The 26,085-nt window shown below is 34.4% G+C and overlaps 1 protein-coding gene across 5 annotated transcripts in view; it reads left to right on the top strand.

The window, feature by feature from the left end:
• Window positions 1-26,085, top strand: part of ADAMTS6 (ADAM metallopeptidase with thrombospondin type 1 motif 6) — a 295,855-nt gene that overhangs the window by 19,596 nt on the left and 250,174 nt on the right. For all 5 annotated transcript variants that reach the window (XR_012031294.1, XR_012031295.1, XM_072826631.1 and 2 more), the window contains exons 4-7: window positions 6,096-6,264; window positions 13,387-13,598; window positions 14,091-14,174; window positions 14,676-14,821. Coding sequence is in view for 3 of the 5 variants with exons in the window: in XM_072826631.1 (XP_072682732.1) it covers window positions 6,096-6,264; window positions 13,387-13,598; window positions 14,091-14,174; window positions 14,676-14,821 (611 nt within the window). In the remaining 2 variants the exon portion in view is untranslated. The remainder of the gene's footprint in view (window positions 1-6,095; window positions 6,265-13,386; window positions 13,599-14,090; window positions 14,175-14,675; window positions 14,822-26,085) is intronic.

Raw genomic sequence — 26,085 nt, 5'->3', positions numbered from 1 at the left:
TCCCATAAAGATGTGATCTAAGAGTGTTTGGGGGACAGCAAAAAGACTGCCCTGGCTGGAACTCAGTGAAAGAGAGGAAGTGTGATCGAAGATGAGGTTAGAGAACTGGGGGCTGGATGGTAGATTTTAGAGGATGCAGGATTAAATAAATGATGACTCCAAGCTTGAGGCCTGAGCAACTAGAAGAAAGCAGCCATGAGTTGAGATGAAAAAGATTCAGGTATTAACTGAGATGGAAAGCTGGAGGAGGACCATTTGTGGGAGGTATGTATCTTAGGTTCAGTTGGGCATATTAAATTTGACTGTTGTATAAGATACTGGGTATGCAAGCCTGAAATTCAGGAGAGAGAGATGAATTAAGGAATTATAAATTTGGAAGTCATCAATATATAGATGACATTTAAAGCCAGGAGATTATATGGAATTGCTCAGTGTGGGGGAATAGAGATAGGGTAAAGAAGAGGTTTTAAAAAAGAGAGAGAGAGAGATTTAAGGAACTGAGCCTTTGGGCACTCCAGGAGGTTAGGGAAGTCAGAAAGATGTGGAGGAGACAGCAAAGAATAGTAGGGAAAGAAAGTTGAAGGAAAACCAGGCGAAGATCCTAGAAGCTAAGAGGAGGAAGTATTTATTTCAAGAGAAAAATGCTGCTGAATAAAAAAAAAAAAAAAGAGCACTGAGAACTGACCATTGGATTTATCAATGAGGAGGTTGTTTGGTGACCTTGACAAAAGCACTGCTGAAGTCATGGTGGAATATAGAAAATAGCAAAAACCTGATTGAAGTGGGTTTGAAAAGGAATGGGAGAAAAGAGTATGTAGTTAATTATTTTAAAGACTTTTGAAAAAGTAAATGGTCAGTTGCTACAGGCAGAGTGGGGTCAGAGGAGGTTTTGTTTTGTTTGATAAAGATGGGAATGATCATATAGAGAGAAGGAAAATTTCTCCAGTTCATCCATAAGAAGAAGGAAGTAAAATAGATTATATGGACATGAGATGCAGGTAGGCAGATATTTGTGTTGTAGGAGTTTGCAGGAGGTTGTACGATGTTTATTGGAATGGAAGATGGCAAACTGATTTATTAAGGGATTAAGAGGAGACGAGAAAGAATGGAATATTTATGCAAAAGAGCAGGATACTGAAAGTATTAGAGAAACATAGTGTAATTGCTGTGAAGCATTCAGGGCACTGTTGAGATCATGGTCGTCATACGTTTAAAGTGAGACTAGTCAGCATCGCAATGTATTTTTCTCTGGCTAAATGAAGCTGCAAGGTTGCAAGCTCAGAGGAGCAAAACTGACTTGATCAGAGTTTTGGTTTAGCCAAATAAATTCTGTGAAGGGAGAAAAGGGCAAGGGAATTGAAGGTGGAACTGAAGATGGATTAGGAGGGAAGTAAGAGTAAGGCCGTGAAGTGGGTAGAGGATAATGAAGAGGTAGTAGAATCACTGGGTCTTGGTGGGTATAAAAGAACTATTCCTGGAGCTGGGATACTAGAGGAACCGTCCTGGAAGAATAAAAGGTTGGGATACTTGAAATTGAGATTTTGGCAGGGTTGTAAGTATTGAAAATACTGAACTCTAGGGTTTGACCATGGGTATGAATGCCTAAGATAAAGTGAACGATGAGATACTTGATGGAGAGCAGGTCCAAGGATTGAGAGGGCAGGGGCTGAAGAACCCATGTATGTCAGTAGTCCTTAGCCTTAACTAGTACTACATCAACAGTCCATGAATGGAATTCAGAGGGTTTGTCAACTGGAAGGGGGAAAATGACATCTTTATCTTTACTAATTACTTCCTTTTTTTTTTTTTTAATATTTCATTTATTTGAGACAGAAAGGGAGAAAAAAAGTGAGAGCACCATAGCAGGGGGAGGGGCTAAGGGAGAAGGAGCAGGGCCTGATCCTAGGACCCTGTGATCATGACCTGAGCTGAAGGAGATGTCCAGCCTGCTGAGCCACCCAGGCTTCCCAATATTTACTAATTCTTAACCGAAATTTAATATTTCCTTCAATTATGAATATAGACAAACCAATACAGTAATAACTGACCTCAATAGAAATTATAGATATTTTTGTATTTTGTTACAGTCCTGCATGTTCTTCAAAATATTATTTATGTTAATCACTATTATGAAATTGTGATAATTATTAGATCCACAGCCGATCTTCTCATTTAAAATATTAGAAAAAGCCATCTATCTGCATTCCTTATATTACATTTAAAAAATACTTCGATAATGGCATTTCACTACAACTGGTTTTCTTTATAATCCTATATATTTTTCTGTACTTAAAATAATTATTCTGAGAAGTAATCCCCTGGTTTCATCCCCACTAGATTTCTTTTTTAAAATATATATATTTTTAAAGATTTATTTATTTATTCATGAGAGAGAGAGAGAGAGAGAGAGAGGGATTGAGGCAGAGACATAGACAGAGGGAGAAGCAGGCTCCATGTAGGGAACCTGACATGGGACTCGATCCTGGACTCCGGGATCACGCCCTGTGTCAAAGGCAGATGCTCAACCACTGAGCAACCCAAGCGTCCCATCTCCACTAGATTTCTAAAGGGATCCAAGGCACACACAGATTTTAAGAACCGGTGACTTAAGATATTGAAATCAACAATTATTTCAGAAACAGTATTGCAGAGGGTGACAGTGATCCAGAAGGTAAAGTCTTCAAAGAATAAGGAAAGTGCCTGTGGATCAGTAGGTAACTGCAATAGCAAAGGGAGCCAGTGACGGCATAATGGCAGAGCTTTTGTGTTTTGTTTTGTTTTAGAGGAGGGAGTGAGTGAGAGTTGTTCAGAAATGGCAGTGAATCACAAGGACATTTACCCTACCTCCTGGTCCAATAGGAGGCATATCAGAGAGAAAGCAGAGGATCCACGATTCCAGAGGGTTGCATGGAAGAAAGAGTGTCATTTAGAGAGACTCAGGTATTTGAGTAAGAGGAAGTGAACATTCGCAAATGAGGCTGAGCATGAGTTTGAGAAGGGACAATGGAAGTGTTTTAAATGGCAAGAGGGGAGAAGTAGGAGATGGGATAAGAAAACATGATATGTACAACCATATGGGGAATAGAATCCGGGGGATGGGATCTTAGGCTTCTTGTAGGGAATGGCATGTCAGGGAGAGGGAGTGTGATGATGTTCATTCTGATGGCCTGAGGCAGACCATGTAGAGATGTGTGGGGATGCTGAAGGAAGTGAGATCAGGGCTCTTGCTAGCATGTGCACATTTCTAGGACATTGACTTAACTGGCCTCTAGCACCTTTCTAACAATTTCGTAGTCATTTTCCCCTTTCTTCCCTCTAGCTCCAGAAGCTCCCTGCTGTTTCTCAAATACTGTGTGTGTGCTCATACCCCCATGCCTTTGTTGCCATTCCCACTATCTAATCTGCTCTTTTCCAAGATAATCTGTTTGACTTACTCCTTCACTTTGTTCAGGTTTCTGTACAAATACCACTTTGCTAGAGAGGATGTCCCTGACCATCCTTAGCAGTTTATATAATTCTCTCACTTCTGATTGTTCTCTGTCCTCTTGCATTGCCTTTTTTTTCCCCTTAACATTGGACACTACCTGGTTATCATTTATCTAATGAATGAGTCTCTTTTATCTAGCTCCTTCCACTAGAATATAAGCTCCATCATAGAGCTAGAAGTTTGGTTTTCTCACTACTGTATCTCTATCACCTAGAACAGTACTTGCTGTGTGATAGGCACTCAGAACATTCTTGGTGAAAGAATAAGTCAGAAACAACCCTCAAAAGGTAAGGGGATTAAAATATAGTGCTAATAACCCAAGCTCCAAAATCGATGGAACGAGTTGGTTACTTAACTTGGCTCAGTCTGTGTTTCTCATCTGCAAAGTGGAGCTGATAGTAGTAGTTACTTCAGAGAGCTATTAAGATTAAATGAGATACTGTGTATAAACATCTTACAGAGTACCGAACACATAAAGTCTCTGGATTTTTTTTTTCCCCCGAGTCCTTCCATACTTGGAATTAGAGATTTTTGTTTATTTACCAGGCTACTGACTCTGTTTTTCCCAGCAACCTGAACTTCTTGTCTGGGACCTTTCAACATCCTTCTGCCCACAGTTCAGCTTGATATGACTTTAGTCCTCTACCCTTTCTGGGCAGTACTCCTGACCCCACTTCTTCCAGTTCCCTCTTATCAAAACTTCTTATGCATGCCCTCTTTTCTGCAGGACCATGCTCAGTTTGCTATCATATTGTTAATCTTCCTGATAGGGTAATTCATGCTCAGGTATTAGGTTTTGATAATGGTATATTATGTTATTCCTGTGAGTATTTGCCTTTAGTTTAGGGACTAATATCCTTAAAGTAAAGCAGATAATGGTGAAAATAATGCAAAGTGACTAAATCATGCTTTTTCTTGGTTTGTTTTTTGCATTCTTTAGCTGCTCATTTCACATAAGTGCCTGCCAACTTCATCTATTAGTTAGAGCAGCTCTGATTATGCCTTATCTTTCTTTCCAAGCATGTGGTACTTAACATGAATTTCCCTAAACAGAATCATAGAGATTTAGATTCAAACGGACCTTAGAGGTTATCCGGGCCAGAGATTTTCAGCTTTTTTCTTTTTAAATCAGGAAAACCCTTTTCTCAAATGAAATGTTATGTGGAAACATACTATACAGATTAATAAAAGCACAGCTGATTGTTGAGTCCAGGAATCTAAGCCTTATAGGTCTCCCTTTGTTGTCTGGGGCAATCCCCTAAGGGCACTTCCTTGGAACCCTTAGGGCTCCCCAGAGTGCTGTTTTAAAACCACTAATTTACACCAACCCTTTCATTTTTCCAGCTGAGGAAATACACTCAGAGAGTTTGTGTTTTATCCAGTGTTACGGGATAAATTAGTTGGATTAAGAGCAGTCCTCACATGTGTGTTACTTAAGAAAACACTAATAGACCAGTATGGAAGTTCTTATTTCTAAGGCAGATAACTTTTACTGTCTTATTTCTTTTAATCAACCAACTTTTATTTGGTATTCATACTACATATGAGACACTTTCTATGGTTATAACTGATACAAAGATTTATGAGACATAACCTTTTGCCTTAAAAAAGCTAATAATATATAGTTGGGAAGATAAAACATGCAGTTGAAAAGTTAAACCAAATGAAAATATAACTTCCAGACTTGAGGTGTAGCAAAGAAGTGCGAAATTAATTAAAAATAAATGGTACCAGTAATAAGCTCTTTTGGATATCAGAAGAGGGCGAAGCTCCTCCATTTGGGCTAAAGAAAACTTTAAAAAGGAATTGTGTTTGAGCTGAGTAACACTTGGCTATGTAAATAAGTGTAAAGAATATATCATATGAATAAGAGCAGAGCTTTGTGTGAATTGCAGCTCTTTCATTTATCTCTACATAATGTTGGGGAAGTTTTTAACCTCTGGGTCTGTTACTTCAACTGCAGAATAGAGGTACATAGGATGTCTATCAATTAAGGTAATAGTAATAAACCTTATGTCAATTGTTTATCACAGTAGAAATTTATTTCTCCTTTTTGTTGGTGTCTATGCTGGACAGCAATATAAAGTCACTCAGGGTCCCAGATTACTTCTTTTTCAGCTTCTGCCTCCCCTCGGTAGTTTTTCTGAGAGAGTAGAAAATTTTCCTGGAGGTTTTCAAGGGGTTGAGCTTAAAAGTGGTATATAGTATTCTGCTCATTTCCTATTGGCCAAAGCTTAATTACAGAGCTATGCCTAAACACAGAGGATGAAGTTAAGCTGTGTGCACAATTTGGAAAGGAAAAAAGTCTTAGTGAACAAATGGAGGTCTCTGCTACCTCAGAGAGTCTGGGGGAAGATTGGGAGAAATAATGTATGTGTCATGCTTAGTATAAGGCATGTATGGCATGTAGAAGAATTTAAACATCCTTTTTAAAGTAGAGGTAAATTTATATAATGTTTTGTTGAGTATAGATAATCCACTAAATTTCTATTAACATATGTTTTAAGCTCTTTTTGGCGAGGTATCAACTTGGTTTTGATTCTCGGTAATGATAATTGATATTTAAAATGATTCTTCTTGGTAAATTCTTTGTTTCTTCTTCTTTTAGCATGGTGTTATTGCTACAGAAGATGAAGAATATTTTATTGAACCATTAAAGAATACCACAGAGGATTCCAAACATTTTAGTTATGAAAATGGCCATCCTCATGTTATTTACAAAAAGTCTACCCTCCAGCAACGGCATCTGTACGATCACTCTCATTGTGGGGTTTCAGGTGAGTGAGTGTGTGGCTTTTACAAAGTGTATTATATTATGTTGCCATTCTCTTTCTTCTGACACCTATGGAAAGGTTAATAATAAACATCATTAGGAATTTGAGTAATTAGAATGATAATACCCAGAGTGTCACTTATCCAATGCCTTATGATTTCACTCATATTTGGAATTTAAAAACCATATAAGGAAAAAAAGGGGAAAAAAAGACATGAACAAAAGACCAGGCTTTTAAATACAGGGAACAAACTAAACTGGTAGTTGCCAGAGGGGAGGTAGGTGTGGGGCTGGGTAAAATAGGTAAAGGGGATTAAGAGCACACTTGCCTTGATGAACACTGGATAATGTATAGAATTTTTGAATCATTATGTTGTACATCTGAAAATGATATATGTTAATTATACTTCAATTTAAAAAAAAAGAAAAAAACTACCTACCTTTTCAGTAGAAAAAAAAAAGATATCACTTATCAATATTTTGAAGTCAATTTTGGAAGTTCTTTGAGAAGTCCTTAAAATATAAGTCTACATAAAATTATTTTTTCTTTGAAAAGGGGGAAAACCCACCCTATTTTATCCAGGTAATAGTTATAATTTTCAAACACAAGTGTTCCATATTATAATTTTCATGCACAAGTGTTGCATAGTACTTTATGCTGTTTGGTTAGCCTGATATTTTTATGCTAATTGAAAAACTTCAGACACTTAAATAAGATTTCAGTAATCTTAAGGTAGTATTCAAAGACAGTGATAGTCGGGTACTATAGAAATACATAACAGGGACAGGAAACCTAGACATTAGCAGTCAAAGAAGGCTTCATGGAAGAGTGACTTCTAAGTTGAGGCCTGAGGGAGAAAGAGAAGGGAGCTGTGCAGAAGTAGAGGGAACAGTTGGTAGAGTGTTCTATATAGAGGAAACAGCATTTATAAAAATTCTGAACCAAAAGAGAGATTGTCACATTGCAGTCATTGCCAGTTCCTATAATGAGATGTTAGAATGTGGGCTGGAGGGATGGGATGGATTTCATGGTAGGTGAGGAGTGACAGAGATGAAAATGAAGTGACAAGGAAGGCCAAGACACAAAGGATTTGTAAATCACGTTAAGGAGTTTGATTATCCTAAGTGTGCTGGGAACCCATTGAAAGGCTTTAAGCAGGAATCACCTGATCAGATCTGGGTGTTAGAAGTATTACTCCGGCAGCCCTATGGAGACTGAGAGGAGAGCAAGACTAGAGGGAAGGGGTTAGGAGATTATTTAGTGTAAAGATGAGAAAACTTACCGAATAGAGGATATAGCTTGGCATAGTAGAAAGAATATGGCCTTTTCTGTATCTTTGGACAAATGAACCGACCTCTCTGAGTACTTTTCTCAACACACATTAGTTGCTTAGTCAAACTGTAGCTATCATTATTATTGAGATGTCTGTTTCTGGTATTTAAAGAGCTATTTTAAAAACAAACAAAAAGATTAGGGGCACCTGGCTGGCTCAATCAGCAGAGCGTACAACTCTTGATCTTGGGATTGTGGATTTGAGCCCCACATTTGATATAGAGATTACTCAAAAATAAAATCTTTAAAGGGACACCTGAGTGGTTCAGTTGGGTAAGCATCTGCTTCTTGATTTTGACTCAGGTTGTGGTCTCAGGGTTGTGATATAGAGTCCCCCATTTGGACTAGGCACTCAGTGGGGAGTCTGCTTAAGTTCTCTCTCTCCTTCTCCCTTTGCCCCTCCCCTGCTTTCTCTCCAAAAAAAAAAAAAAATCATAATAAATAAATCAAAATAAAATCTTTAAAAAATTTTAAATATTAGATTTGTTCTGTATAATTCTCATAGGTGGAGCCAGGGGAAGTTTATTTCAGTATTTCAGCAGATTTCAGCTTAATAGAAAAAAAAAAGTTCACCAAGTAGTTTTATTTTTTATTTTTATTTTATTTTATTTTTTTAAAGGTTTTATTTATTTATTCATGACAGACGCAGAGAGACAGGCAGAGAGAGACATAGGCAGAGGGAGAAGTAAGCTCCATGGAGGGATCCCGATGTGGGACTCGATCCCAGGTCTCCAGGACCACGTCCTGGGCCGAAGGCAGACACTAAACCGCTGAGCCATCCAGGGATCCCCCCCTACAAGTAATTTTAGGAACAAAATGGGATGGGTTCAAAGTAGATGTGTAAAAAATAGGACGGGTTATTTTATAAATTATGAATGCAACACTGTTTTGATTATATCCTTTTCTTCTGCTTCAAGTATAAGTGTTCTTTGGAGTTCTTTCTTCAACTGACTTCTTATTCTACATACTCCCTTGAGTAATCTCTGGGATGTCCTTGTTGATGAAGAGTAATTGGTACTAGAAAAAAGCCACTTAAAGTGAATTGGCTTAACACATGAAATAAAATTTCATAGGAAACAATGAAAAAATTTTGATGGGTTTTTGCATTGAGTAATGAAACTAAACATGGGAAATAGGTTAGTTTATCTTATGTTTAGCAAACTTTATAAGTACAACTTATATATATATATTCTTGAAAAAGTAGGTTTTAAACATTTAGTTGTTTATTGCAATATCAATTTTGCTAATATGATAAAATCATTTTTATCATATGATAAACATGACATTTTTATCATAACATGACATCCTTCACTCTATGCTTGTAAAGCTCACTTTTTCCAAAAATACTTAAAGATTGCACTGTATTCTGTAAGATATCTCTTAACCCTTAGATATTCAAATTATCCTCTTTTGAAGTACCTATCTTATTATTCACTGGTCTTACTGAGGCAGATTGTTCTTTTGCAAAGGCTGAGGCATGAATCAAATAGTTCAGCAAATCTACTCTTACTGCCAGTATAAAATTCTGTTCTTGTTGGGGAAGATTTTCTTCTACAAAGTCTGTTGGATTACTGTGCCATTAGCAAAAAATAAGGCAGATCAGTGAGACATTCTTGAATGGTTGAAAAATCTTGAGTGGATTCCTGTGACTATTTCCTCACCTTTAATCTATTCACTAGCCATTTCTGTTACTTTTAACACCAGTCCATTTAGTTCAGACCTTGTTATCTCTTGCCTGCACCACTGTAATGACTTTCTAACTGGAGTCTTCCTGTCTTCAGGTTTGTTTTTCTGTCTTAAGTGGGCTGTCTCCTACATCTGGCTGTATTATACACCTTCAAATGCTTCACTGGCTTCCCAACAGTGGAAAATCAGCAGTAGTTCCCTAGGTTCCATAGGAATATCACTAGAAAAGTATTTTGTGTTTAATAAGTTTGGGAAATGTCTGGTTAAGAACTTCTGATCTTAATTATGATACTATTTTGACAGCAAATTCAAGTGACACATGCATTTATAGGTATTAATTGCCACTTAATCTGTTATTTAGAACTCAACTTTACATAAAAATATAAGAAAAACCCTTTTGAGAGTAAGCATATTTATCTCCTATTCAGACATAAATTTTTGCATCTTAATTAGATTGTTATCAATTTCAAAAAAGTTTTGTAAAAAAATTTAGATAACATGGGATAAAAAGAAAAAAAAAGGAAGTGAAAGTTGCTCTTTTTACGACTACCCAGGGATAATTGAATGTTCTCATTGTCCATTGATGTAGATATCATTATGTCTCTATACCTGAATTGCTTACTTATGTATTTATTAAATAAATATTCATTTAGCATGTATGTGTCAGGCTTATTCTAAGCGTTGGGAATAGAGCAATAAATAAAACAAGAAAAGTATCTGCTCCCATGAAGCTTATATTTTAGTGAAGAGAGTTAATTAAAAAATCCAATCAAGCAAACAAATAAATACATGGCCAACTATCAAGAAGTAATAAGTGCTATTAGTGAAAAATAAAGCACATCAGTGCAGTAATTTTGAATGACTGTATATATTAAAAAATATTTTGAGATTGGTAAAAAAATTAAGATCTTATTTCACATGGCAAAGAGATCTGTGTATTTATTTGCTTTTGGGGAAAAGTTCTTTATTGTTTGTTTTTGGAGGAATGTTTTCTTTAATATTCTACACTCTATCCAAAATTAAATTGAGCATCTGTAATGATTATCATTTGAATAACTACTAATCTTTGTTTTGAAACAAAACAAATCAATTGTGTATTCTATTTTAGACTAAAAAAAGATATTAGTTACAGATCATTAGGCATAACATTAAGCAGTCAATTGACAATTCTAGAACATAGATACTGTTTTGTAATGATCTAATCATGCTGGATTTATTTAGTTTTTAAAATGAAATCAGATATCTTTATTATGTTTATTGTGTATTTTTTACATATATATCTATGTATATATGTATATACCTCAGACTACAAATTCTTTGCGTATAAGCCTCTTGCCATTTATGAATGCCCATAAAAGACATTATATATATTTATCTGATGGAGTAATAACCAAGCAAACTAACAATTTAAAAAGCTAAAAGTCTGAAATTTATGAAAATGATGAGAACAGCAGTTACCTTATATAGCGTGCTATCTATTGAGAAACACCATTGCTGTGTTTATTTTGTCCAATCATGTCTTTTTACAGATACTTTAAATAAATATAAGAGGAAACTGATGAATAGATCAGAGAAGTGAAAATGATAAAAATAATGGAAATTATTTTTTTAAACCTTTTTTTTTTTAAAGATTTTATTTATTTATTCATGAGAGACACACAGAGAGAGGCAGAGACACAGGTAGAGAGAGAAGCAGGCTCCTCACAGGGAGCCCAACATGGGACTCAATTCCGGATCGGGAGTCACACCCTGAGCCAAAAGCAGATGCTCAACCATTGAGCTACCCAGGCGTCCCAAAATAATGGAAATTAAATCCTATATTTAGACTTTTAGGCTGTCCATCCAGACGAAGGGAAAAACTAGGCATGATTTGAATACATGAATGATTTTATGATTTTGGAAGACTGAGCAAAAAAAAAATGGCATTATGTTAATGCAGAAAGGATTTTGACTGTTTCATAACAATATTACCACAAACTCAGTGGCTTAAGCAATATACTTTTATTACCTCACAGTTTCTGTGGACCAGAAGTTATACATGAATGAGTTAATTGACTTAGCCTCAGCCAGGACTGAGTTCTCATCTGAAGCCTTGACTGGGGAAGAATCTACCTTCCTATTCCTGTGGTTGTTGGCTGCATTTAGTTCCTTGGTGTTTTAAGACTAAAGCTTTAGTTTGGAGTTAGTTGTCTGCCAGAGGCCATCTGCAGTTCCTTTCCATGTACAGTTCATCAACTTGGTTGCTTGCTTTCTTAAAGCTAGCAAAGGGAAAACTCTAGTAAGAAAAGCTACTATAATATTATGTAACATAATTATGTACTATATATATATATATATATATATATATATAATCATGTACATCCCTTTATCTTAGCTATATTCTCTTGATTAGAAGCAAGATACAGATCCCACCCACACTAAAGGGGAGGCAGTCACACAAAGTGTAAACATTAGGAGGTCATGGGGGCCACTTTAAGAGTCTGTCTGGAATAGGGGAATACTTACTGGCTGTCTAAAAATTTATACTATTGAAATAAGAAGTAATGGGTCTCTGCCCCTCTCAACCTTTAGTAATAAAAATACTCATTTAATGTATATAAATTTCAAAAATAAGGGATGCCTGGATGGCTTAGTGGTTGAGCACCTGCCTTTGGCTCAGGGCTTGATCTTGGAGTACTGGATTGAGTCTCACATTGGGCTCCCTGCATGGAGCCTGCTTCTGCCTCTGCCTGTGTCTCTGCCTCTCTCCCTCTCTATGTCTCTCATGAATAAATAAATAAAATCTTTAAAAAACAAAAAAACAAAAAATATTTTATTGGTATTTGTTGTAGTCATTTCTATCTCTTCTTTCTTAAAATTTATAACTTTTACCAAAGTAATTTTCAAAAGGTAGAAACTAAAGTAATTAGAAAAATAATGGAAAATACTGCCAGTTTCTGTTAATTATATTATATAAATTAATCTGATTCTTCCTCAATAAATTTTTTAGTAAGTAGATGTTAGATTTCTTGTTCAACATACAGGGCAGCCCGGGTGGCTCAGTGGTTTAGTGCTATCTTCAGCCCAGGGCGTGATCCTGGAGTCCCGGGATTGAGCCCCACATCAGGTTCCTTGTGTGGAGCCTGCTTCTCCCTTTGCCTCTGTCTCTGCCTCTCTCTCTCTCTCCCTGTGTCTCTCATGAATAAATAAATAAAATCTTTAAAAAAAAAAGATTTCTTGTTCCAACATACAGATATGAAAGTGAGGTGTGAAAGGACCTATATCTGTTCAAGTTTATTAAATAAAGATGAATATAAATGAGACAAGTGTTTACAAATGCCATAGTATTAAAAGATTTACTTTGAACTGAAAGACCAATTGGCTAGAAAACAAAAGATTAAACTGCAATCCACAGTAAAATGTGGTTTAAAGGAAGTCATGCTCTATCATAGTTTTTCAACTCTCGTAATGTCATTTACCTCTAGATTTTAGAAGAATACTTTGGGTACTCTTAGTATAAATAGTTGCGTACTGCAAAACTAAATGAAAAACTTAATTCACAGCCTTTTAGAATTGAAATTTCTAGACTAGTAGAATTGCTTTAATTAAGATAGTTTAATAAAGGATCTTACTTTAAAGTAATGCTCAGAGGTGTCTTAGGAATAGAATTTGTGGATGGTGAGTTCAAGCCCCATATTGGGCAATATAGCTTAATTTAAAAAAGGAATAGATTTTTGCAGTACTGATGTTCTTCATCAGAACTGTCTAGGGTGTTTAGAAAGTTAACGCTCTAGTTGTTTTTAAAAAAAACTTTGTACATATTCTATATTTTAAAATATTATGACAATTTCTCACTGGAATAATATGAAATGATTACTTAAAAATATTTTGATTACATAATTCATTAGACTTATTTTTGGTTTTTATGAACAGCTGTATGCTATTAATGTTTAATTTGTTTCAGATAATGACTTTTTTGAAAACTTTAAAGAATTTAATTTTCTCACTACTGCATTTCCTCATCCTCTCTCCTCATTTTGAAAATCTTAGTATCTTAGACAACTTATGAGAAGCAAGTAAGTTTAATTGGTGAACCTACCTGAACCTAGTTAATTATTTTTATTGTAGACCTCATAAGAAGTGGGAAACCTTCGTGGCTGAATGAAACATCTGCTTTTCCTTCTTCACTACCAATTAATGGCTCGCATATCCGCCACAGACAGAAGAGATCAGTAAGCATTGAGCGGTTTGTGGAGACACTGGTAGTGGCAGACAAAATGATGGTGGGCTACCATGGCCGCAAAGACATTGAACATTACATTTTGAGTGTGATGAATATTGTAAGTTTGATGCCTCTATATAATATTTTAATTTAATAATTTGTGGTTTTGACTAAGGTCATGGATTTTTAATGTGAATTAAGGTTTTAAGAATTTGCTCATCTAAAATGAGAAATAATTGATATATTAATGCTTCAGTTCCATAGAAAATTAATTTAAAGGTGACTTTACTCTTCATTTTCAGATAATGGGTTATATTAAATCTTGTTTAAGAGGTTTTCTTTAACTTGAAATATCAGCTCACCCTCTTAATTACTATGTTGTAGTTCAGTTTTAGGAGAAAATACTTCTTGAGGGAAATTTGTATAAAAATCTTTTATGGAGGCATCTTGAGGGTAGAATTCTAAGTGGTATGAGATAAAATAATAGCTTTTTATATACAAAGCAGTTTGATTTATGAAAAATTGTTTTATCATTCTTTAAAAAAATATTAAACAATCACCCTATGATTTTTGTCTGACTTTGTGTCTTTTCTTATTTTCTGGAGGTCAGGTTGCCAAACTTTACCGTGATTCCAGCCTAGGAAACGTTGTGAATATTATAGTGGCCCGCTTAATTGTTCTTACAGAAGATCAGGTAAGAATGAGTTAGTTTAGAAATCTAAAACCCTTAGCAGACAGACTATAGAATTATGTATTATAAAATAAAATATTTTATTATTGCTCCTCTTAGGAAGTTCTGGTTGAATAGGATTTTCACTACTAAGCATTTAATATTTTAAGCAAATTTTAAATAGTATGTAAGAATATACCACGTATGTCATGTTAAAGCTATATATGTATATTAGCTATATGTTTCAGAGTAAAGATGAGCATTTGCATGGCAGATCTAATAATAGTGGTTTTGGTTGCTGAGAATCACATATATTCACATTATCATTAAAGCTGGAACTGGAAAGAATGTTCAATAGTACACTAAATTAACTCTAGGTCAGATATTACAGAGATAAAAATTGGCAAGAGATTATTCCTAGAAACCACTGTTTCTAATTATAGTCCCACTTTAGTCTTCAAAAGTTTTAACAACTGACCTTAGTAATTTGTTTGGAACATTTCTGGTATGCATGTTGTATTGCAGCCAAACTTGGAGATAAACCACCATGCAGACAAGTCCCTCGATAGCTTCTGTAAATGGCAGAAATCCATTCTCTCTCACCAAAGTGATGGAAACACCATTCCAGAAAATGGGATTGCCCACCACGATAATGCTGTTCTTATTACTAGGTATGGTTTGTTGCAAATATTTTACCTTTGATTGTTGTGTTTGATATTTTAACTATATTTGGTTCTATCTAAGGCCTCATTCAGGTAATGAGTATATTGAAAGCAAAATGGTAATTTGTTAATCACCACTGAGAAAGAATATATTACACTATTATTGTGTTTGCATCAAATGAACCAAATAAGAAAAAAGAACAGATATGGAATTGACTTAGAAATTTAATGAACATCTTTCCTCCTACTGATGTCTATTCATAAGGTTTAATTGGAAGCACATATATGTTTTGTTAATTGAAAAAATATATAATAAAACAAAGATTAAAAAGTATGAGAAGATTATATTTTAAAAACAAAAGTGAGTCACCCCTCTTGGTTATAAAATATATTAATTATTCTTACCTCCAAATTGTTAAAAGTAAGGATATCAATAGTTACACAGTTTACTTAGACGAATGTTTATTTAATTAAAAATATTTTGATTAAGGTATAAATAAAAAGAAGCACATTTATTACATTATAAATTGAATAGCTTGCTTCTCAGAGCAAAATTATTACTTGATGATACTGCAGTGAATTTATATAATTCTTTCCAGTTTTGCATAACTATATTCAGATCCATTTCATCCTTACTCTCCAACAAGAACTCTGTGAAGCTGATACCATTATTATTTTTCCCATGTAAAGAATGAGGAAACTAGTTTAAAATACTTAAAAATCTCAAGCAAGTGAAAAAGCAAGGCTCAAACCTTGGTGATCCTGTATTCTATGACTGTACTCTGCTTGCTGTCTTGGTTTTTTTTTGCTGTCAGTAATTATAACTGGTTAGAAGCATGCTTACTTAAATCATTTTAAGATGAACTTGTCTTGTGACCTCTTATCAGTATTTAAAAATGAAAAAAAAAAACCCAATAATGAAAATGGAAGCATTATTCTATCTTGATGAAATGGAATAGACTTTGGTATCTTGGTTATTTCTTTTAATTTGCAAGATAGTGTTTAACATGTATTTCACCTATGGTATGCCCATCTACTCTACATTAAACTGTATGAAGGGAGTATAAAATTATATGACATCAGAATCTTGAGATCCTGGAAGATAATGTGAATTTACCTTTTTAAAAAACATCGCTGTTAACTAAGTTGTAGGGTTAAAGCTTCTGAATTTTTTTTTTAAAGTTATAATTACTTTAATTGACTTCATCTACCTGGCATTGTAAACTAGAAAATTTTGTTTATGACATGCTTGCTGAATAAAAACAACATTGTATGGGTTCTGTATTCATATGTGTTGACATGTCAGTCTGATAAATTCTGCAATTCCTCAGAGTCTTGTGGTCTGGAATGATTCCCAAATATATTTGAGGAGTTAAAAATATACTAAGGATTGTGCAAATATAGAAACCTTTGTATAAAAATATATATGGATATGATTAGTGTCAATGAAATTACTACAGGAAAATATCTGTTATATATGGTTAGCAAAATGATCACAGATAATTTACATTGGCTTCTGTGTTTGTATTTATAAAGTCCAACTCTCCCCAAAAAGGCAATGCCCAGTGGGCTCCTGGTGCTTTATATTTTTGTTATTGTATGCGCATTCAATTTTTAGCTTTTACATCAAATGACAGTAGCTATACCAAGAGTGCACATTTATAAGTATTTGCATAGTGAAATATATCTGGGCAGTTAGCCATCTTTCCTCAGCACTGACTACGATATTCAACTGTCTTACGTGTTCCTCTGAATTGGCCTACATATTTTTCTGATCTTCTGCACAGTTCTCCCTTGTTTGTGTGCCTTTTTGATGCCTGAGGTTTGAATGTAAAATTTTATTTTTAGATGTATCTCCTAACGGTTAGACTAGCACTATAAATGATCTCAGAATTTAATAGGACAGTACTTTGAAGAGTTCACATCTCATACCATTTTAGATTGGTTATGTAGTGGAGGTTAGGAAAGTATCTCTTTGTGGCAGCATATAGAGTGCTGTTCTGAATTCTTATAGTCTCAAAGTAACTTTTAGTTTATTTAAAAGTCTACTTATCTTTGAATTATTAAGGCCATGGAGTGAACATACTTATTATAAAAATAAAGGTATAGAAAAATTAAAATATGCATATATATAAATAGTTTTTAATATACTCTTTGGTCTTAATACAGTATTTTTGATACCAGATAAAACAATAGAATTTTTTAAACCTTTTAAATTATTATTATTCATCTAAATGTAATGAATATCATCTCTAATATTGAAGGGTTTTTGTTGGATGGTTGACCATGTTTGATTCTTCCTTATATATTTTTGATTTGTGAAATTGAATATATCTTTAAGTAAAACTGCTATTTTTTGTAAAAATTCTAAGAATTTTATAGATGCTTTTATATTAGCATTTTTCATTACTTCATGTAACTCACTTATTAATATATCCAGGGTTATGATTTCACCATTTATAGGTAAGACCATGATTTATGTTTGCTTGAAATGTCAGCTCACTAGGGAGAATGTATAATGTGTTTACTGAGAATTCCAGAGAAAAATTGATGGATATGTTTATCTCTGCTAGGCCAAATTTTATCTCAGGGATTTAAATGTTTTAAGCAGAAAACCATTTGGAACTGTACTTAGGTAGTAATAGTTGCTTTTCAAAAAAATAAGTATAAAAGCTCAAAATACTATCTTCTCTTAGTAAATAATATATATATATTTTTTATATTGGCATACATTTAAAGCAAATGATGCTCTACAAAACTATCAGATCACTGAGACTAGTCAGAAATAAATAAGCAAAATAAAAAATTTAAAATTTTAGGGGCGCCTCACTGGCTCAGTTGGTTTGGTACCTGACTCTTGATTTCAGCTCAGGTCATGATCTCAGGGTTGTGAGACTGTGGGGCTCCCTGCTGAACAAGGAGCCTGCTTAAGATTCTCTGTCTTCCCTCTGCCCTGCCCGACTCACACTTTCCCTCTTTCTAAAAAATAATAATAATAATTTAAAAAGTTTTAAAAATTCTGTTGTTTTATCTGGTATCAAAAATAGTATTAAGACCAAAGAGTATATTAAAAACTATTTATATATACACATATTTTAATTTTTCTATACCTTTATTTTTATAAGTATGTTTACGTGTGTGTGTGTGTATATGTATACATATATATACATAATGAACATCTGTTATATACCAGTTAACTTTATCTAATCTTTTTGAAAAAACTGAAGTATACCTGACAAAGTTGTATATACTTTAAGCGTACAATGTGATAACTTAATGTGCCTGGATGTTCATACATCTCTCCAGATAGAAATCTCAGCTATTATTTCCTTAAATAAGCTTTTTGCCCTATCTCTCTTCTCCTTCTTGGATTCCCATGATGCTAATATCATTTCATTTGATGATGTCCCATAATTCAGGTAGTCTTTCTTCACTGTTTTTTATTTTGTTTTGTTTTGTCTTTTTTCTTTTAGTAGGTAATATCAAATGACTTGTTTCCAAGTTCATGGTTTCTTTCTTGTGCTTGATATATCTGCTGTTGTTGCTTTCTATTGCATTTTTAAATTTCTTTCATTTCATTCTTTAGCTTCATAATTTGTTAGGTTCTTTTATGTAACTTTGATATATCTTTTGAATTTATTATTTTATTCATATATTCTTTTCCTGATATCATTGAGTTGTGGATGTGTGTTCTTTGTAGCTTTCTGAACTTTTTAAGAACAAGTATTTTGAATTATTTGTTAATTTGTAGATTTCCATTCCTTTGCAGTCGTTTACTAGAAAAACATTGTATTCTTTTGATGGTGTCATGTTTCCTTGATTTTTCATCTTTCTATAGCTTTGTGTTGATGTCTGTGCATTTGATGTCACCCCTTCCATATTTTATGGAATGGTATTGGTAGAGAAAAATCTTCTGTGGGTGGGCATAATGATGCTGGCTGGGTTGAGTATGATTTTTCTAGCTCTGGATAAGTTCCAGCAATGTAGTCTCTATTCACCTTTGTCAGCTGAGGTTAGCCTTAGTGAAGATTTTGGAGTTCTTTAATGTTTGAGACTGCATTTGTCTACAGCAGCAATAAAGGCTGCTGGGAACTATCTGATCTCTTTTTCTTTCATGGAGGATGTCATAATGGAGGGGGTTTCTCTTGGAGCTTGTCCAGCTTGCAAGTACCCACATTAGTGTTGGTAGCACTGATGTCTGATGTGTAGGGACATTTGGTAACTTTTAAAAAATAATGGAATATGGCACTATATAACTAGGTCAAGAAATGATTACTGTTTTGAACTTGAAACTCGACAAACAATTTAAGAAGTTAAATTTGGACTGTATGTATACACTTAAAAAGTTACATATGTTACAAAACTGTCATATTATTCTTATTAAACTTAGTATCAAGAAACTGTGAACTAATGGGTACTTAGGAATACATATCTACAATTTGACAGATTTAAAAATTATTTATATTCCCATATGAAGTCAGAAAATATCCACCACATTTAAAATCAAGACAATTTCTAAATTTATTTTTTGGCAAAAGCATTCAAGAAATCTTTTTAAAGTCTATAGGAATTCGGTGACATGGAGTATACTTGCATCAGTTTTGGGCATTAACATGAACAGACTAATGTATAAATTTCCTGAATTTCTCTCCTATCAACATCATGTTTAAAAATATGTATTTCAGATAAGAATTATAACCTAAAATCTTTTTGGTAACAGATTTATTGAGATATAATTCATAGACCATACTGTTTGCCCATTTAAATGTACAACTCAGTGACTTTTAGTATATTTGCTGGGTTGTGCAACCATCATCATAATTAATTTTAGGACATTTTCATCATTCCTATAAGCAGTTATCCTTTATTCCCTTATCCTTCTTCCCATCTCAGCCCTAGACTGAAACAACTACTAATCTACTTTTAGTCTCTATAGCTTAGCCTATTCAAGACCTTTTGTACGAATGGATTCATAAAGTATGTAGTCTTTTGTGACTGGCTTTTACTTTGCATAGTGTTTTCAAGGTTCAGCTACATTGTGGAACATACCAGGACTTTGTTCTCTTATTTGACTAAACTCTTGAAAATTCAAGATCCAGATCTTTTAAGAATGCCTCTATTAACAGGCTATTCTTTAATAATCATACTTCCTTTTCAGTTTGTCAGTAATTAAATGCATAGGACATATAAATACATCTCATAATACAGACGCAAAAATTGCACACCAAGACACATATTTTAGTCTTTAATTAAAATGAACATATTTATCCTCTTAAGGGATCATGACTATTTGCTTTGTTGCTGCTGGATTTTAAAGGGATTAGAATTTCCAAAGTCAACTAATATTTTCAGTTGGGAGATTGAAAATAGCTATAAAAAATAGTCTCTTGCTAAAACTTGGCCTATAGTATGTGAATTGAAAGAAGTTTTCTTAATTTTTATAGGATGTATCTGTTGGAATTCTATATTACCTTCATGATTAAAAACTTGGCCTATAGTATGTGGATTGAAAGAAGTTTTCTTAATTTTTATAGGATGTATCTGTTGGAATTCTATATTACCTTCATGATTATATATTAAACAGATAGAAAAAGGAAATTAAATGTGGTACATTAACATTTATTTGATATTCATTTATGGGTTTCTTTTAATCCCCAAGGAAAGGCCAGATAAATTTTTTATGAACTATCACTAAGCTTTTAAGAATATGCAAGTTTATCAGCAGCAGAGGAATCTTGAATTCAGTTTGCAGATGAATTGATTTTGGTATATGAACATTTTGAAACATTTAATATTCTCTTACTACTCTGGCTCTTTCATTCTTAGTTAACCAAACCACCTATACCCTTTTTTCTTTTCCAGTTTCTGTTCACTTCATCCCTAATTTATTGATTCCTTACTCAAGTGTGTTTATCTAGATTCAGTTTCCATTCCAATCAAGGCTTATGACAGACTTATGCAACCTTTATACTCTGTGCAATCTGGGACATTTTTAATATTGAGAGAGGGTACCACTGGCAGGTATGCCTAGACAATAGGCACAAAATAGAATCAGGTAAATCAGATCATGGTCATCCCAGGCATTACCTATTTTTGCTTCTTAAATTTTAATTAAAAATGGAAATAAGAAGATACTCTTCTCTCACTGCCTAAGGTTGACTAAATACATGCATTTTAATGAACTATCTTTGTACACACCTTGACTAAAACAGGTTTATTTGTAATAGACATCATTAAATAGTTAAAGAAGGATCTATTCTAATAAACACTTATCTTTAGGGAATAGTAAGTTTAGTATTTATATTGGTTTTATGGATGTATTTTTGCAATTGTTTATTAAATACCAAATTCTTAAGTGCTTTGCAGATGTTTAATCTTTTTTTTTTTTAAGACTTTATTTATTCATGAGAGACACAGAGAGAGAAAGGCAGAGACATAGGCAGAGGGAGAAGCAGGCTCCCTGCAGGGAGCCCGATGTGGAACTTGATCCCTGCCTGGCCCTGGGATCATGCTCTGAGCCAAAGGCAGATGCCCAACTGCTGAGCCACCCAGGTGCCCCGATGTTTAATCTTTTAAACATCATAATAGCGGCGTGAGAGAAGTTCTGTTATTATCTCTATTTTATAGATGAGGGAAGTGAAATAACACATTAATTAAAGGACCCAAGATTTATACCAGATAATCCAACTGCAGAGTCCTTTTAGAGGAATTATAAGGGTGTTCGATAAAAAATAATGTGGAGATACTTTAATAATGTTGGTGTGTGTGACAGGCAGACCTCTTTAATGGCCCCCCATGATCTTTGCCTGCTGCTGTTCATGATTTTTTGTGTAATCTGCTCCTATTGAGTTTGTGCTAGACCTAGTGAATTGATATGTTTGCGACTTGGATTCTGCCTACCTACAAAACGGTGTATTTCTTTAATTTTCCTCAGCAATGTTTTGTGATATTCACACTTTACTTTTTTGTTGTTATTGTAAATGGTATTTTTAAAATTTCATTTTATAGTCATTCATCACTAGTATATAAAAAGAGTTTATTTTTATCCTGCACTTTTGCTAAGTTTTTATCCTGCACTTTTGCTAAGTTCATTTATTAGTCTTAGTAGCTTTTTAAAAGATTACAATGGGTTTGTACAATGGATTGCAAAGTTAATCATGTTTTTGAGATCTTTTTTTAAAGATTTTATTTATTTATTCATGAGAGACAGAGAGAGAGAGAGAGGCAGAGACACAGGCAGAGGCTCCATGCAAGGAGCCTGATGTAGGATTCGATCCTGGGTCTCCAGGATCACACCCCAGGCTGAAGGCAGGCGCTCAACCACTGAGCCACCCAGGGATCCCCGATGTTTTTGAGATTAAAGAGAGTTTTACTTCTTGTTTCATCCTGAATGACTTGTAATTCTTTTTCTTGCCATATTTTACTGGCTCGAACCCCTAACACAATGTAGAATAAAAGTGGGGATAGCAGACATCCTTGTCTTGTTCCTGATCTTGGTGGGAAAGAATACCATCTTTCCCATTAAGCGTGATGCTTGCTGTAGGTTTTTCATAGATGCCCTTTATCAGGCTGACACAGTTTTACTCTATTCCTAGTTTGCTCAGAGTTTTTATCAGGAATGGATATTGCATTTGTCACATGCTTTTTCTGAATTTATTGAGATGATCACATGGTTTATCGTTTTTTTTTTTTAGTGTATTAATACAGTGAATTGCATTGATTGGTTTACTTATTTTTTTTTTCAGATTTTATTTGTTTATTAGAGAGAGAGTGCATAAGCAGTGGGGAGGGACAGAGGGAGAAGCAGACTCCCAGTTGAGCAGGGATCTCCCCACCCCCCACACAACATGGGCCTCGACCCCAGGACCATGGGATTATAACCCCAGCGTAAGGCAGATGCTCAACTGACTGAGCCAGCCAGGTACCCCTGCACTGATTGGTTTAGAATGTCATACCAATCTTGCATTCCTGAGATTGGCCATGATGTATTATCCTTTTGATGTATATTAAATATGATTTGCCAAAATTTTATTTTTTTGTATCCTTTTATTTTTTCTAATTTTATTTATTTCTTTAGAGAGAGTCAGAGAGAGCATGAGTGGGGAGAAGGCAGTGGAGAGGACCAAGCAGACTGCTCACTGGAAGCCTGATGTGGGGCTCGATCCCAGGGCCCTGATATCATGACTTGAGCTAAAGTCGGATGCTTAACTGACCGAGCCACCCAGGGCGCCCCTTTTTGCATCTATTTCTTATGAGAGTTATTGTTCTGTAGGTTGCTTTTTTTTTTTTAAGTTTTTAGTTTTTTATTCATGAGAGGCACAAAGAGGCAGAGACTTAGGCAGAGGGAGAAGCAGGCTCTCTGCCTGATGCAGGACTCGATTCCAGGACCCCAGGATCAAGACTTGAGCCAAAGGCAGATGCTCAACCACTGAGCCACCCAGGGGCCCCTGTTCTGTAGTTTTCTTATAATGTCTTGATCTGGTTTTGATATTAGAGTAATGCCGACCTCCAGAATGAATCAGAAAATATTTCTTCCTTTTCAATATCCTGGAAAAGTTCATATAGAATTAGTTTTATTTCTTTGCAAATGTTTTAGGTGGTGAACCAAGTGAAGCCATCTGGACCTGGCGTTTTCTTTGTTGGACAATTTTTAACTACCAATTCAAATAGATTAAGAGATAAAGGGCTATAAAGTTATTTTATTCAGTGTGCTTTGATATTTTGACTTTTACAAGAAATTTATTTCATCTAAGTTGTTCTCAAATTTGGATTTAGTGGTTTTCTCTATTGTTTTTCTCTTTTCTATTTCTTTAATTTCTTTTTTTTTTTAAAGATTTTATTTATTTATTCATGAGAGACACAGAGAGAGAGAGAGAGAGAGAGGCAGAGACACAGGCAGAGGGAGAAGCAGGCTCCATGAAAGGAGCCTGACGTGGGACTCGATCCTGAGTCTCCAGGATCAGGCCCTGGGCCAAAGGTGGCGCTAAACCTCTGAGCCACCCCAGCCGCCCTATTTCTTTAATTTCTGCCATGATTTTGACTGTCTCCAGTCCTTTGAGTTTAATTTTGCCCTTCTTTTTGTTGTTTCTTAAAGTGGAAACTGTGGTCATTGATTCATGACCTTTCTGCTTTTTCTGATATAACTATTTGGTATTATAAAATTTCCTTCTAAATGCAGTTTTATCACATCCCACAAATTTGTTTATTTTGTATTTTCAGTTCTATTCAGCTCAAAATACTTTATAGTTCCCCTTCATTTCTTTTTTCCCCATGTACTATTTAGAATTGTGTTATTTAGTTCCAAATATTTGCCCCCCTCCCCGAGATCATTCTTTTTTAAATTCATGGGAGACACACAGAGAGAGGCAGAGACATAGGCAGAGGGAGAAGCAGGCTCCCTGAGGGGAGCCCCATGTGGGACTCTATCCCAGGACCCTGGGATCACAACCTGAGTTGAAGGCAGACACTCAACCACTGAGCCACTCAGGCGTCCCCTGAGATCATTCTTTTATTTCTAAATTTCAGTCAGAAAATATATTTTGTATTACTCAAATGCTTTTCAACTTACTGAGAATTGTTTTGTGGCCCAGAATATGGTCTTTCTTGGTATATGTTTCAAGTGTACTTCAGGTGAAAAGAATATGTATTCACTATTATTGGGTGGAATATCCTAAAAATATCACATAGATTAATTTGGGGGTTCATAGTTTACAACTCTTTTATATCCTAACTGATATAAACAATTTGGTTATGTGTTTTGAAATAGTTTTCATCATGTTTAGATTACTGAGCTAATTATTTCTGATTTTATCAGTTTTGACATTTTTAGCCATTATTTCCTCAAATATATTTTTGGTTTTACTCACTTCCTTTCTTGGTGACTTTACTTGCCCTTCTATTTGCCTGCTTGAAATTGTTCCACAGCTTATTGATGTTGTGTTTATTATTTTAAATCTCTCTTCTCTGTGTTTTTCATTTGGGTTAGCTTCTATTGCCATGTCTTCAAGCTTGTTAATCTTTTTTCCTCAATGTCTAATATTTTATATGTTTATATTTTCATCTCACACAGTATAAATTTTTTCGTCTCTAGTAGTTTAATTTTTTTTGATCTTCTATATCTCTTTGGAGATATAAAAACTTGGGAAAATACAAAGCTTTGGAAAGTATAAAATCTATTTTAAAGATCTTGTCTGCTAATTTTAGCATCTATGTCAGTTCTGAATCAGTTTCAGTTAACTAATATATCTCTTTATTATGTTTTATTTTCCTGGTTCTTTGTATACCTGGTAATTTTTGATTAGACATCAGACATCATGTTATTTTACCTTTTGGGTACTGGATTTATTTGTAATAAATATCCTAATTTCTGGAATGCCCGTTAGGTTCCTTGGAACCTGATTCTTTTGTGTCTTGCTTTTAAGATTTGTTATGCACAACAGGAGCAATGCTTAGTGTTGGGCTAATTATTCCCCAATATTGTGGTAAGTCCCTTATGAACACTGCTTACAAGGCCTTGTGAATCTTAGGGTTTTCTAGTTGGCTGGATAGGAATAGTTTCTTTATCCCATGTTAAATGAGTGATGGGTTATGTCATCTCTAATCCTTCAGGGTAATTTTTTCTAGGGCTTTGGGTCTTTCCCTCATACCTATGTGCTGATTAGAATTGTCAAGAATTTCCTTCTGCAAATTTCCAAAATCTGGTCTTTGTATAACTTTATTTTCTCCTGTAGTTGGTCCTATAAATTCTTGCTAGTATGGTCTCCCATATTTTCTGTACTGTCTTCAACACTGAGTCCATTGGGCTTTCCTGGACTGGGGCCTAGAAATTTTCAAGGTGGTAAGGAGGGGTAATGTTAGGGCTTACTTTGATTGCTGTTTTTCGGGGATCACTGTCCTTCATTTCTGATGTCTAATATATTGCAAAATGACATTTCATATTTATTTATTTATTTATTTTTATTTATTTATTTATTTAGTTCATTTTTAAAATGGTTTCAGGCAAGAGGGTAAATTTGATCCCTATTACTCCATCTTGACTGGAAGTGGAAGTCCCAGGCAAACATTTTAAAACTGTGTACCCTTTGAAAGTATCTGGAGATATTCCTTTCCATTCCCCTTAAATACTTCAGTTTATATATTCTAAGAACCAAGGTATTACATAACCATAGTACAGTTGTCAAAATCAAGGCATTTAACATTGATACAGTACTGTTATTTAACAACCTGCATTTCATATTCAAATATTTTCAATTGTCCTCATATTCTTTGTAAGT

The sequence above is a fragment of the Canis lupus genome, chromosome 5 (genome assembly GCF_048164855.1).
Source record: "Canis lupus baileyi chromosome 5, mCanLup2.hap1, whole genome shotgun sequence".
Taxonomy (NCBI): Eukaryota; Metazoa; Chordata; class Mammalia; order Carnivora; family Canidae; genus Canis; species Canis lupus.
Note: the sequence above shows the minus strand (reverse complement) of the source record. Positions and strands in the feature narration are given on the sequence as shown.